The sequence below is a fragment of the Dendrobates tinctorius genome, unplaced genomic scaffold (genome assembly GCF_039654945.1).
Source record: "Dendrobates tinctorius isolate UK_male_01 unplaced genomic scaffold, ASM3965494v1 ptg000250l, whole genome shotgun sequence".
NCBI classification, from domain to species: Eukaryota; Metazoa; Chordata; class Amphibia; order Anura; family Dendrobatidae; genus Dendrobates; species Dendrobates tinctorius.
Window position 1 is genome coordinate 40,345,817 of NW_027361917.1, and position 15,229 is coordinate 40,361,045.

At 41.5% G+C, this 15,229-nt stretch overlaps 1 protein-coding gene across 5 annotated transcripts in view; it reads right to left on the reverse strand.

Annotated features, from left to right (window-relative positions):
• Nucleotides 1–15,229, reverse strand: part of UTRN (utrophin) — an 897,027-nt gene that overhangs the window by 744,697 nt on the left and 137,101 nt on the right. For all 5 annotated transcript variants that reach the window (XM_073557627.1, XM_073557629.1, XM_073557628.1 and 2 more), the window contains 2 exons: nucleotides 8,192–8,269; nucleotides 4,665–4,757 (listed from right to left, as the gene is read on the reverse strand). In XM_073557627.1, coding sequence (XP_073413728.1) covers nucleotides 4,665–4,757; nucleotides 8,192–8,269 — 171 coding nt within the window. The remainder of the gene's footprint in view (nucleotides 1–4,664; nucleotides 4,758–8,191; nucleotides 8,270–15,229) is intronic.

Below are 15,229 nucleotides of genomic sequence, written 5' to 3' on the forward strand. Positions count from 1 at the left end.
CCGGGGGTCTGTGCAGGCATCGTCCGATGGGACTACAAGTCCCATCGGGCGATGCCTGCTACCATGACAGTGATTGACACATTAGCCAATGATGGGACAGTAGTAGTCCCATCATCCGGCTAATGTGTTAAATGTAAAAAAAAAAAAAAAAAAAAATTACATGCTACATTCATACTACATACTTCATACATGCTACATTCATACTACATACTACATACATGCTACATTCATACTACATACTACATACATGCTACATTCATACTACATGCAACATACATACTACATATATACTACATGCATGCTACATATATACTACATACATACTACATATATACTACATACATGCTACATACATACTACATATATACTACATGCATGCTACATATATACTACATGCTACATACATACCACATACATACTACATACATACTACATATATACTACATGCATGCTACATACATACTACATGCTACATGCATGCTACATACTACATACATGCTACATATATACTACATACATACTACATATATACTACATGCATGCTACATATATACTACATGCATGCTACATACATACTACATGCTACATGCATGCTACATACATACTACATACATACTACATGCTACATACATACCACATATATACTACATACATACAATACATTCATACAATACATACATAGACATACAGTACATATAACATAGAGTAACATACTTACCAATACTTGTCACATTGTTCCCCGAAGCCATTGTCGTCTACGGAATAAATATTAACATAACAAACCACAAAAATACTCACCCACGATCCGAAGCAGTCCACGAGTGTGTCCCACGACGATCTTGGGTAGAGAACTGCAGCATCAGATGATGCTGCCGTTCTCTACGGGCTGCAGGAATCCAATGACGGAAGGTAGGTATCCTTCCGCACTGTATTCCTCCGCCACTTAAAAAAAAAAAAAGTCCCTAGTCTCACTTTATGCCATTGCTGTGTGGGAATTTCCCACACAGCAATGGCATAAAGTGAGACTAGGGACTTTTTTTTTTTTAAGTGGCGGAGGAATACAGTGCGGAAGGATACCTACCTTCCGTCATTGGATTCCTGCAGCCCGTAGAGAACGGCAGCATCATCTGATGCTGCAGTTCTCTACCCAAGATCGTCGTGGGACACACTCGTGGACTGCTTCGGATCGTGGGTGAGTATTTTTGTGGTTTGTTATGTTAATATTTATTCCGGAAAGACAATGGCTTCGGGGAACAATGTGACAAGTATTGGTAAGTATGTTACTCTATGTTATATGTACTGTATGTCTATGTATGTATTGTATGAATGTATTGTATGTATGTAGTATATATGTGGTATGTATGTAGCATGTAGTATGTATGTAGTATGTATGTAGCATGCATGTAGCATGTAGTATGTATGTAGCATGCATGTAGTATATATGTAGTATGTATGTAGCATGCATGTAGTATATATGTAGCATGTATGTAGTATGTATGTGGTATGTATGTAGCATGTAGTATATATGTAGCATGCATGTAGTATATATGTAGTATGTATGTAGTATGTATGTAGCATGTATGTAGTATATATGTAGTATGTATGTAGTATATATGTAGCATGCATGTAGTATATATGTAGTATGTATGTAGTATATATGTAGCATGCATGTAGTATATATGTAGTATGTATGTAGTATATATGTAGCATGTATGTAGTATGTATGTAGCATGCATGTAGCATGTAGTATGTATGTAGCATGCATGTAGTATATATGTAGTATGTATGTAGCATGCATGTAGTATATATGTAGCATGCATGTAGTATGTATGTGGTATGTATGTAGCATGTAGTATATATGTAGCATGCATGTAGTATGTATGTAGTATGTATGTAGTATGTATGTAGCATGCAGTATGTATGTAGTATGTATGTAGTATATATGTAGTATGTATGTAGCATGCATGTAGTATGTATGTAGCATGTATGTAGTATGTATGTAGTATATATGTAGTATGTATGTAGCATGTAGTATGTATGTAGTATTTTTTTTTTTTTTTTTTTTTTTTTTAACATTTAACACATTAGCCGGATGATGGGACTACTACTGTCCCATCATTGGCTAATGTGTCAATCACTGTCATGGTAGCAGGCATCGCCCGATGGGACTTGTAGTCCCATCGGACGATGCTTGCACAGACCCCCGGACATCAGCACAGCCCCCCGGCAGGCCGGCACAGCCCCCCGGCAGGCCGGTACAGACCCCCACAGGGTGCACAGCCCCCCGGCAGGCCGGCACAGCCCCCCGGCAGGCCGGCAGAGACCCCGGGCAGTCCACACAGCCCCCCGGCAGGCCGGCACAGCCCCCCGGCAGGCCGGCAGAGACCCCCGGAAGGCCCGAAATGACGGCGCATCATGATGCGCACACACCGCGCATCATGATGACGTCAGGCCGTCAATCAACTGAACTTCCGATTCCGATGCCGAATTCCGATATTGAAAAAATATCGGAAGTCGGTATCGGAATTCCGATACAGCAAGTATCGGCCGATACCCGATACTTGCGGTATCGGAATGCTCAACACTACTGTTGATTCATGTGCAGTCTGTGATCTATTAGTATAACCAAGTCTTTTTCACACATGCTGTTGCTTAGCGCTTATTCCTCCCATTCTCTAGATTTAATTTTCATTTTTATTTGCCCAGATACAGAATTGTTCATTTCTCTCACTCACTGTCTACAGCCTGTCTAGTCTAAGTTTGCACTTTCTAAAAGGTAGATAGCTTAGTTAAAACAGGCCCAATGTATTCAAATTCTGTCAGTGTGAACAACAACCTGTAGAGAAAAGCTAGGATCTGACTTAGTTGCTGCAGCTTTCTCCTTGTGAACTGCTGTACGGACTAGCTGACAAAGGGAATGAGAAAATGACCTCTTGTTCAAATCAGGGTTTTGTGCTAAATATATTTGCTATTTACATTTTTAATAAATGTTTGCTTGTTTTCATATCTCAATCTATATAAAAATATACAAATCTTGCAATTTTCACAACTGGTCACTGGTGCTATTTTATACTCCTAGATTCTATTCCTTAGGCTAGGGTCACACTTTCGAGTACAGTGCGTGAAACTCGCTCGAGTCTCCCGCCTCAATACCCGGCACTGCTGCTGGCACTCGGGACCGGAGTGTGCGCCTGCATGTCTTTCTATGCAGCTGAACGCTCAGGTCCAAAACGCAGGTGGCAGTGCCGGGTATTGAGGCGGGAGACTCACGCAAGTTTCTCACATTGCACTCGCAAGTGTGACCCCGGCCTCACAGAAAAAGTTTCTGAAGTCTCATTATCACCACAGGCAGAATTCCGAGGACAGCTCACACATCTATACACAGCTAATAACCCAGGATTCACCAATCACTATAGGTGTTATTACAGTGGAGCGGAGCGCTGCCCGCGATTATTAACCTGTTAAATGCTGCTGTAAAATTCTGAAAGCGGAAATGATTACACTCAGGCATGGGGGCGCGTTATTCCATGAGCCCACCGACGCGCCCATGTTTGTGATTATTGAGCTCCTTTGAAACTGAGCCTGTGGCCGGGCTCCAAATGCAATTGTGTCTTCGCTATATATACTAGAAGCAATCAGATGATGACAGCTTTAAGTCCCTTTAAGGGGACTAATGAGGTCAGTGAAAAGTGAAAAATAATGTTTTGAATAAAAAAAAAGAAAAATACAAGATTAAATCACCCCCATTTTCCCCATTAAAAATAGAGATAATAAAAAAATGAAAAAGACATGTGTTAGTACCGTGTTCAGAAAGCTATCAAAATATAAAATTCAAGAATGCCAAAATTACGGGATTTGTTTGGTTGCTGCAATACCACAAAAATAGTGCGGCAAAGAATCAAAATGTCACATCTATCCCAAAATACTATCAATAAGAATGTCACACAGCTCCATCAATCGAAAAAAATGAAACCATTACGGGTCTCGGAAAATGGCAACACAACCCCCAATTATTTTTTTTTGCAAACTTCTGATTTTTTTTTCTACTACTAAATTAATTTAAAAAAACTGGACATGTTTGGTATCGCCATAATGGTACTGATAAGCAAAATCATATTGCAAGGTCATTTTTAGCACAAAATGTACACAAAAACAATTCCCAAAAAACTGTCAGAATTTTTTATTACAATTTCTCCTCGCTTGGAAATTTTTTCCCTGTTTTCCAGTACCCTATGTGGTGAAAAATGGCGTCACTGAAAAGTTTAACTTGCCCAGAAATAAACAAGACCTCATATGTCTATGTGGACAACAAAATGAAAAGTTATGGCTCTCGGAAGAAGGGGAGGAAAAAATGAAAGCGCAAAAACGGAAATTGGACATGTAGTGAAGGGGTTAAGCAAAATAATATCTCTGTATGACTTTAGAAAGTGCATCAAATAATAAGCAGAAAATCCACCAATAAATATTTATGGCAAAGAAGTCCCTCATGGAATGGGCATATTCTGTCTCTGAGTGGGTTTCCTCCAGATAATCTATTTCTTCCCACAGACCAAAACAACATAATGATAGGATAACTGATTGTGATTTAAACTGGCTGAGATTTATTATCTCTGTAGTTTGTTGCAGAATAAGTAAATTATGACATGCAAGACACAGCATCTTACCTGCCAATGGAGAATGATGCTCCATATTAAACCGAGGGTGAGCTTGTGGTTTCCATCAACAATATCTGTCCCTCCAATATTCACCAACTCCACCTGAAGAAGAACATGAGCCATTTTATTTAAGGTTAGAACAAAGTATTAGATGGTAACTACAGGTATGGCGTCACACTGCTTATAAATACACCATTATAGTAGAGATTCCAGGTCATAGGTCACGTTTACCATTTTTATTATTTTTATTATTTTTTGCACAGAAATGTTAAAAAGGGTGACCATGTGACTATATGACATGACCGAAATTACAGACTGTGGCAGCTGTGTTTAAAAGCAGCTCTGGGTGTCGCAGTGCTAGGGCAAATGGTGGGTCAGGATTATTCTCAGGTCATCACAATAGACAAGAGGACTGAGCACTTTTCCTTTAACCAGACACAAATACGACAGGAGTGTACCAGGAATGACATCTTTCTGCGGTACGCGCACACACTTTAAAATACCACTACATTCAATTGCTCAATGCCTCCTGAAGAAGCTGTAGAGACAGCGAAACGCACGTTGAGGCCTGTGTTTAGTTCCCTTCCTACTGTGATCTCGTGGGTTACGCTATGAGAGCTTTTTAACTAATGTCACGTCTATTCTTATAATCAGGTCATGGCTTTCTGTCTGATTCAGTCATTTAAACATTATTATTGATCTGTGCTCAGGAGAGCTGAATTGAATATGTTTATCCATTATTGCTCTAGTTTATTGAAATTGTTATTATATAATTGGATTGTTTGACGTTATTAATATATGAGCATTCTAGGCCAACGCATCCTAATTTGCTATACTGCAATAGTGATATTGTTGATCTACTGTATTTATGGCTGTGCTCATTAATATGCACATATTGTTATTGTGCTTTTATTGGATTCACTACTCTGTTTGTACATTGCTTAATGAGTTTATATTGAGTCTGGCTGTGCTCGTTACGATACACAAATTGTACATTGCGTCTTTATTGGATTCACCAGACTGTGTACCTTGTTAATGAGTCTGTGTACGGCTTATTCTAATTCTTTGTTATCTGTCAGAATATTCATTGGAGATATTAAACATTTGGGCTCTACAAGCTGCACATTGACATTTGTGTCTTTGAGGTATGGGCATGCCATGCCTGAACGATTTCTCAATTATTTCTGTATGTATTTGATACTAAAAGTGCAATAAAAAAGTATGGTATCTTGAGTATTTTATAAAATGTATTGCTTTTTTCTATTTTTTTTTAGGTTAATAGTGACTAATGGAAATAGTAATTGAGATTGTCACTTGGATTTATTTTGCAGGTGTCCTGATCCCAGTGCAGGTTTTTGAGCTGCACACCTGGGGTTAATGTCTGGAGCTCGGTGCAGGTTTTGACCTGCACACCTGGGGTTAATGATTGTGGCCTCTTTCTGGTTCTGGGAGAGCTTCTTAAACCCCTGGGAAGCTTCAATCCCTGCCAGTTATACTTTTGCCTTTGGCCTAGTGTGCTGACCCCTGTGTGCCTGTTTGTTGCTATAGCTTACTTATATAGTTCTGACCCGGTTCTGTTTCCCGTTGTGAGTTTGCCTTTTGATTTTGTACTGCGTTATTATCTCTGTGTATGACTCATTGCCTGTGACCTGACTACTCTCTGCTCGCCCCTCTGGTACCTTTGCAGCTATCTCTGTGTGTGACTCACTGGCTACGTCTTGACTATTCTCCCTGTCTATGTCCCCTGGAAACTTTGTCTCGCAGTTACCCTGCTAGGAGTTCTCTTGCAGCTCCTAGCTCTGTGGAGTTTAGGCCACGCCCCTAGCAGTCACGTGCTTCAGGTCCTGCGGCTCTGAAGTACTCGGCTGCTGCCCGCTCCACAGGTATCTTTGAGCACTGTTCGCTTTACTCAGGACACGCGCACTGGCTCAGTGAGCAAGTTCAGCGTGGTGTTCCTGACAGCAGGTTTCTTGCTAGAAAAAAAAACAAGATCTGCTTTTTATTATTTTACAGAAACAGCGCCATTCTTGTTGATAAGTTGCATCTGGTATTGCAGTTTATGTCTATACCAGTGAATAAGGGCACATTTAGAAAAGTCGATAGGCTATAGATAAGCCGGTTCGCGGTCGTTTTAACGGTCATTTACAAAGGCCGATCAGAAATCTATGTGCAAAATAAAAATGTTAAATGGAATCTGTCACCAGGATTTTGCCACCTAATTTGAGAAGAGCAGGATGTTGAGAAAGAGATCCTGATTCCAATGATGTGTCACTTACTAGACTGCTTGCTGTAGTTTTGATAAAATCACTGTTTTATCAGCAGGAGATTATCACTATAGGACCAGTAAATCTGCTGCCATGTAGTCCTCGATATCCACAATCTATCCACAGTCTCTGTATAGCACCAAAAAAAGAGCAGACATACCATTGGTGCAACCTGTGCAGCTAGACAGGAGCCCAAGAGGTAAAGGGCCCGTCTCCATCCCCAAAGCAGATGGAATTGTGCATTATGATGAGCAATTTTACTGCAAAGGCACTCTTTCTGTCTGTGTTTGGCCTAACACCACCAGTGATTGGAAGCTTTCTGCCTATGCACAGTGCATACAGAAAGCTGCCAATGGTGTGGGCGGAGTTATACAGAGCTCAGCATTCAAAGAACTGGTAGATCTGCAGCAGACAAAACTGTGATTTTATCAACACTGCAGCAAGAAGCACAATAATGACACATATATGGAATCAGGGTCTCTGACCCAACATTATGCTGCTCTCCGATGGAAAGCAAACAGCTGGTGACAGATTCTTTTTGATGTGATTATTCTGTGTGCATACCTCCTGCTTACACTAAACAATGTGCAGCCAATAATGATAATTTTAAAGGGAACCTGTACTGTTAAAAAAGCTATTAGCCTGCAGATATGGGGATAACCTGCAGGTTAATAGCGTTCTGAAACCGTGCCGTCGCTGCACTAGGAGCCCCACTGCCGGGAGGTAATGAACGTTATTCCCTTAGGCAGACTCGCTCTTTAGGTCATTAGAATCCACTCAATAATGAAAAAGTTTCCAGCTTCCAAATATACAAAAATTTATTCAAGGCATAAGAACAAGGATAAACGGACATGCCCCATCATAGCGGAAAGACACAGCAATGCGTATCGAACAATATGTTCTTTTTCAAGCTCCACGTGTGGCTTCACGAAATATCCGAGCTTCCACGCACCACTACTAGCCAAGAAAGCAGGTGAGCTGGTTACCTTTATTTTTTGCACATTAGAATCCACTGCCAGTCAGTGCCGGGGCAGGGTTACCGCCGCCGCTCTCTATGCATAGAGCAGTGACTGAAACTGTGCCGGCGCCATCCCTGTGACTGAAAGAGCGAGGCTGTCGGGGGGAACAAAGCTCACTTCCTCCCTGCCGATTAACCCCCTAGATTAGTGTTGTTTTACATGACAGGTTCCCTCCTTTCATTGTTTTACCAGATCTGGAGCACATTACGATATGATTCCCCATAAGTGTATAGAATAGTAATGAGAAACTTACATTGTTTTGATGCAAAATTTGTAGCACTCGGTTGACATTATTTAGAGCGTGAACTCTTGTAGATCCACGTTCCTTTGGCTAGGGTGAGAAAAGTAAAGAAATGTCAGCAAACAACATATTTTCACTTTAGCAGATTTAATATAACGTGAACTTTTCACCCTGAGGTGAAGAGCATCTGACATGGACAATCTGTATAGGACAATTTGTTGGAATATGTTTGGTACAACAACTCCATTCCTGTCTATGAGTGTTCAGTTGCTAGATTTCTATGCTGTTCATAAAGTGAGAACAAAAAAAAAAAACTCCCAGAGGCTCACACAGGGAGAGCATGTAACTGTATTTCCTGTTTTTCCTGTGTCTCAGAGAAGCAGCCTGCTGTAGCTGCTGCACAGATAGAGACATACAAATGATTTATTCCTGATCTGTTAAGCTTATCATATATTGTTCCTGATTGTTCATGAATAAAGAAGCTCTGTTGTCACAGCTTGGAGAGTATCATGAGTAATCCGCTGCCAACAATGACAGTGACCATTTAGGCATTAAAAGGTCGGCCACTGTCTCTTGTTAGTGCAGGTTCCTCACAAACTGACCAGACCTTGTGTCCATACAGTGGCTGCCGGTGGAGGAGCCAGTGATCAGATCGGCCCATCAGTTTCCTCCAAAAGAAAAGCAGCCTTCCCCTATGAGGAGTTTTAGAATTGCAGGAGACTGATGGGCAGGTCTAGTCACACGTCCTCCATCAGCAGCCATTGTATGGTCAGAAGTGCTGGTCAGTGTGTGAGGTACGTGACTGCAGACTTGTGAATCTTCACAGTATGCACACTGTGTGCCAGAGCCGAGAGCGGCGGCACGTGGCCGCAAGTATTTGATTTGCATATCTGCAGTCACATGCCAACTAGACGTGCTCGGCCTTGCTCAATGCAACTGTATTAAGTGGAGGCCGGATACGTCTAGTTGGAATGTTGCCAAAAGTATGCGAATTGCATACTTGTGTTTACATGACCGCCCGCACCCAGGGCTGGTATCAGAGAATCCTCACAGTGCATAGTCACATAGAATGACTGCAGACTTGCAGCCTAAGGCCCGACAAACCCTTTAAGGAAACATCCTGCAAGGTTATGAGCAATATAATATCCCCTGCTTGTCTTATCAATATTTATTGCCGCCTATAGTCCTTTAAAGGGAACCTGTCAGTCAATTCATGCTGCCCAAACCAAGGAAAGTATGGATGAGAGCCTGGCTGTATGATTGCAGCTAGGTACGGTATATTTTTCTTGGAAATGCTCTGCCGTTCAGAGACAATATTGTTTAAGGAGATAGCTAGAGACAACGGCGCCACTCCCACTCAGCTTCTTTCTGTATTGCTTTATTTGATTGACAGGTCTCTCCCACGGTTGTACTAGATCTTCAAACTATGTTTTCTCTGAAATGATGGAGTGTTTCAAAGAAAAAACAGTCAGCTGCAATCTTGCAGCTAGGTTCTAATTCATGGTACGCATGGTTTGAGCAGCATGAATCGGTTCCCTTTGGATCCAATAAGTACTGAGGAGCCAGGATGTATTACTGAGTGTACTAGCTGGATTTGGCAGTAAATGTATGTTATTTACTACTAAAGGTCCCTCTAATAATAAAGATTGCATCAACATGCCTCCAAGACAAGTTCCCTTTAATGTAGCTCTAATTAAGAAAATAATAATCACACCAGATGCAAATACTCTACAGGCAGACAATAACCTCATTTCCCCTTAAAGCATAAATCAGAAGGGTGTTACCATGAAGTCTCTTTGCAGGAAGCAATTTTTACTTCTTCTATGTGTGAAGGTATTATCCTGGATTTTTTCCAATCCACAGAATGCATTGTAAAACCCTCAGGGACATGTTCCCCACACCCAAAGCCCATAAAATGCTCAGAATACGATGCAGTCTGCCATCCAACAGGCATACGCGGGCAGCCAGCATCCTCATGGCTCTGCTGAAATTCCTCTAGTAGGAAATTTCGACTCAGGGGCATGAAAAATAATCTGATGTGTGTATGTGCGATAACAAAACTGGGAACTGAAGTTAGTAAGTGTAACTGCACGGCAGGGAGTTCATACTAAAGTAAAATAATGATTTTTTATATTATTCTAGGACACAACAATCAGCATATATTACACTGGGACACAACATCTGTACCGTAATAATACAATCCTATGTTCAGTTTCATGACATTTCCATTACATTCACAACAAACATAAGTCCTTTCTGACAATCTAATATTTATCTATTCACAGATGGGTGACATAAAATCGGTAGAGGCACATTTACACTGTACAATTATTGTGGATGAGTGTTACTAGTAATGCTCATTTAATGGTAATTGTGCAGTTTAAACAATTTCCGCGGCAATTACGCAACTCCCTGCTGCGGGAAATACGCATGCGGAATTCCCGCGAAAAACTAGCGTTTTGCAAGCGTAACTAGCTTGCAGAATGCTAGCGTTTTCCAAGCGATCTGTAGCATCGCTTGTAAAACTGATGGACAGGTTGGTGACACTTGTCAAACATAGTGTTTGACTAGTGTGATCAACTTTTTACTATGAGGCCGCCTATGCAGCATCAATAGTAAAAGATAGAATGTTAAAAATAATAAAAAATCATGATATTCTCACCTTCCGGAGGCCTCCACAGCCCAATCCTCGCGATGCTCCCAGCAAGTCCCGTTCCCAGCGATGCCTTGCGACAATGACCCCAAGTGACATAGCATCACGCGAGACCGCTACGTCATCACAGGTCATTGTCGCAAGGCATCACTGGAAACGGGAGTTGGCGGGAGCATCGCTGAGGCCTGGGAAGGCTGCGAGGGACGCCGGAAGGTGAGAATATCATGATTTTTTATTTTAATTCTTTTTTTTTACAGGGACATGGTACCCAGGGCCTGGAGGAGAGTCTCCTCTCCTCCAGACCCTGGGTACCATCCGCACATTTTCCGCTTACTTTGCGCATGGTGGGCATAGCCACATGCGGAAAGTAAGCGGATCAATACATTGCTATGTGTGCGGAATTCCCGCAATTCCGCACAAAGAATGAGCATGCTGTGTATTTTTCCGCGATGCGATTTCGCAGTGGAAAAATACGCAGCATTAGCACAGCATGTATGGAATGCCATTGAATTCAATTGGTTGCTTTTTGTATGCGTTTTTTAAGCGTTTTTGCGGCGAAAAAAACGCAGCAAAAATGCTTACAATCCGCTGCAATTTTGCACGTGTGCACATAGCCTTGAAGTTCAACAGAAAAATCACTATATTACAGAGACAATTTGACGTTTTGACGATGCCGCGACCGCATCAAATTCCAAAATGTTGGGTTCGACGCAGGTCGCTGCATCGTCAAAACGACGCATGTGGAGGCATCCGCACGACCTGCGTACCCAATGTTAAAGATAGGGTATGTAGGCCGCATGCAAAAGTATGGGGACATAGGCGGAGCTGACTGGAGGAGGTGTGGCAGTGGACAGAGCTTCATGGAGGAAGTCCACAGCCCTCCGCAGCTCCTCCATACGCAAATGTGAAACCAGCCTTAGCGCTATATAAAAATAAAAATTATTATCACGTCCATGCATTACAAGCCAAGTAATGCTACTGTTTCCCTGGTCCACATGATGGATTCATTGGGAGTTTTGGGGATTAAAAATACTAGACAAGCTTCTAAGTAAAAAAAATTCCTTGCATCGTCCAACGTAAGATAAAAGCAAAACGTAAATCGTCTGTGTATTTGATCACTTGTATTCTAACACCAGAAATATTACCAATGAAAATATCAGCATGTGCCAAAGAAAAGTGAAGTCACTCGAAACGCATGTGGTTTCACCTCCTTGCACCCCTTATCCCCAATCATGCCTAGGCCTCAGTATATTGTGCCGTTGCCAAATCTATTTTAATCATGAAGTAAAAGGATTTGATTTTATGGATTTAAGCTACATTCACTTCCTTCTCAGAAATGGCTTCCCTGAATGAAAGTGACGCATGTTTCTCGTTGAAGACTGTCACTACAGACTTTTTATGTGACTCTCAGCCACCCTGGGATACAGTAATGCTCAGTCTGATATTGTTTCTGCAGCCATGGAGCCATCACAATGAGGAGACAAGTTCCTACAAGAATCCTCTATGTAGGCAATACCACACTGTGCATTTTATCTAACATTTACGATGCCTTTCCGTTGATGGAATACATGATTCCCCAAAGCCACAGTAAGTGATCCGCTCTCACATGGGACTAGATAGCGAATTACATCATGCTGACTATAAAGCACATTAAGATTTTAACTCCTGTCATTTGCATAGCATAATGTTAAGATGCCCATAGGTATGCGTTATCTGACGACTAAAAGGTGTTTGGCAGGAATTTATCACCCCCAGTCCACATATTAAGATGCATGCTTAGCTAGATTCAACGTGCATGTTATTTTTTATGATTAGAGGTGGAGCCGTTGATAGATTCCTCTGAAGACACGTCTCGGAGACAGAAAAACAAGCGGAGAAAATCCAGCACAACAGAACAGATGATATAGTGCACAGGTGCCATTCTGGGTGGCCGCCAACCATATGGACAGAAAAACGCTCTGTCTGACAGGTTAGCTATATGTGAGCAGCCACACAAAAAAGAGGAGTGGCAGCAGCTGAGGAGCAGGACTGGGAGGTACTAATGGTGCACGGTGTAGACATCTCTGGAGGCCTCATACATCAGGAGAATGGGGTCTCGTTACCCGTTTGGCTTCAGAAAGCAGTATGTGAATTAGACCGGTGGTCTTCCGCCTCTGTGGCTATCATCACTGTAGATTATGGGAATTGTGAAACATTAGGCAATAAGGAAAAACTTATGATCTATTACAGAGAGTCATGTCCATGCATCACCTCTTCCTCTTTAGGGCCTATTCACACAGTTTTTCCGAGGATTTAGAAGATGATTTTACTGCAAATCCACATAAAACATGCTTCAAACACTCTTTAAACAAGATTCCGATTAGTTTTACTGGGAAATTTTCAAAATAACGTTAAAAAAAACATTACAATGTGCATATAGGAACTTTAAAAAAAAAATTAAAAAATCAGTCGAAACTTTTCCAAAAAGTATTTGACAAGTTTTTCTATGTGAATTTAGGAGCAGAATCTATTTCTAAATCCTTGTAAAAAAAAAAACCTCATTGCGAACGCACCATTAGACATTAGAGTGCTGTTTTTTTAGAGGAAAGAGTCAGACATTCACAGTATATACTTTTGATATAACACAAATGTCACAGTAGGCAATACTCCTTTCATTTTCATTAGAGCAGATTGGTTCAGTCTGACAATGTGGCCCTTGGAGGAAAAAAGGTTGTGCACTCTGGATCTATCGAGTCTGAGAGTCACTATAGGTGTCAGTGAGGTCTGATGACAGCTATCAGACTCACGGACAATGACATAATGCTGAAGGCTTCACAGAACACATTAGCCCCTGGGCCATTTTCCATTTTTTAGTTTTCATTTTCCCTTCCCCTTCCATAACTTTTTTATTTTTCCGTCAATGTAGCCGTATATTTGCTTTTTTTTTTTTGCAGGACGAGTTATACTTTTGAATTTCACCACTGATTTTAACATGTAGCGTACTAGAAAACAGGAAAAAAATTCAAAGTGTGGTAAAATTAAAAAAAAAAAAATGTTTTTTGTGATTCTCCACGTCAGTTCAAGTATGCAGATACTACACATGTATAGTTTATTTTTTATTTAAGTGGTTAAAAAAATTACAAAATCTGTATATAAAAAAAAAGTTTTTGTGTTTGTAACCATTTTCTGAGACCCGTAGTGTTTCCATTTTCCAGCATCGGGGGGCTGGGTGAGGGCTTATGTTTTGCTCCCCGAGCTGAAGTCTTAGGCTAAGTGCACACGTACCGGAACTCTCGCGGAAATTACCGCGAGAATTCCGGAATTCCAGTTCGCGGGAAAATCGCATTTTAAATTCCCGCGATTTTCCCGTGGAAAAACTAGCATTTTGCAAGCGTATTTAGCTTGCAAAATGCTAGCGTTTTCCAAGCGATCTGTAGCATCGCTTGGAGAACTGATTGACAGGTTGGTCACACTCGTCAAACACAGTGTTTGACAAGTGTGACCAACTTTTTACTACTGAGGCCGCCTATGCAGCATCAGTAGTAAAAGATAGAATGTAAAAAAAAATAAAAAACTGTGTTATTCTTACCTTCCGACGTCCCGCGCAGCCGTTCCCAGTAATCCTTTGCGAAAATGCCCGCGATGACGTCAGTTCTCGCGGGATCGCGACGTCTCGCGGTAATTCGCGATGACGTCGCGCGAATGACCGCGAGACTTCGCGATCCCGCGAGAACGGACGCCATCGCGGGCATTTTCGCAAAGGATTACTGGGAACGAAAGCGTGAAGAGAAGCGGGAAGACTGCGCGGGACGTCGGAGGGTGAGAATACAATATTTTTTATTTTTAAATTCTATTTTTTACAGGGATATGGTACCCAAAGCCTGGAGGACAGTCTCCTCTCCTCCGGACCGTGGGTACCATCCGCAAATGTTCTGCTTACTTTCCGCATGGTGTGCACAGCCACATGCGGGAAGCAAGCGGAACAATGCATTCCTATGGGTGCGGGATCGCCGCGATTCCGCAAATTAATGAGCATGCTGCGGTTTTTACCGCGAAGCGATTCCGCCGCGGTAAAAACCGCAGCATTAGCACAGCATTGCGGAATCCCATAGGAATGCATGGGATGCTTATTTTTCGCGTTTTCGCGGCAAAATCGCGCGGTTAAAACCGCCGCGGAAACGTGAAAAAAAGCCACGTGTGAACTCAGCCTTAATTGATACCATTTTGGGGATGATACAATGTTTTGACTGCATGCCATTGCATTTAATTGCAATGTTGTAGCAGACAAAAAAACTTAACTCTGGAGTTATTATTATTATTTTTTTATTATTTATATAGCACCATTGATTCCATGGTGCTGTACTTGAGAAGGGGTTACATATAAATCACAGATATCACTTACAGTAAACAAACTAACA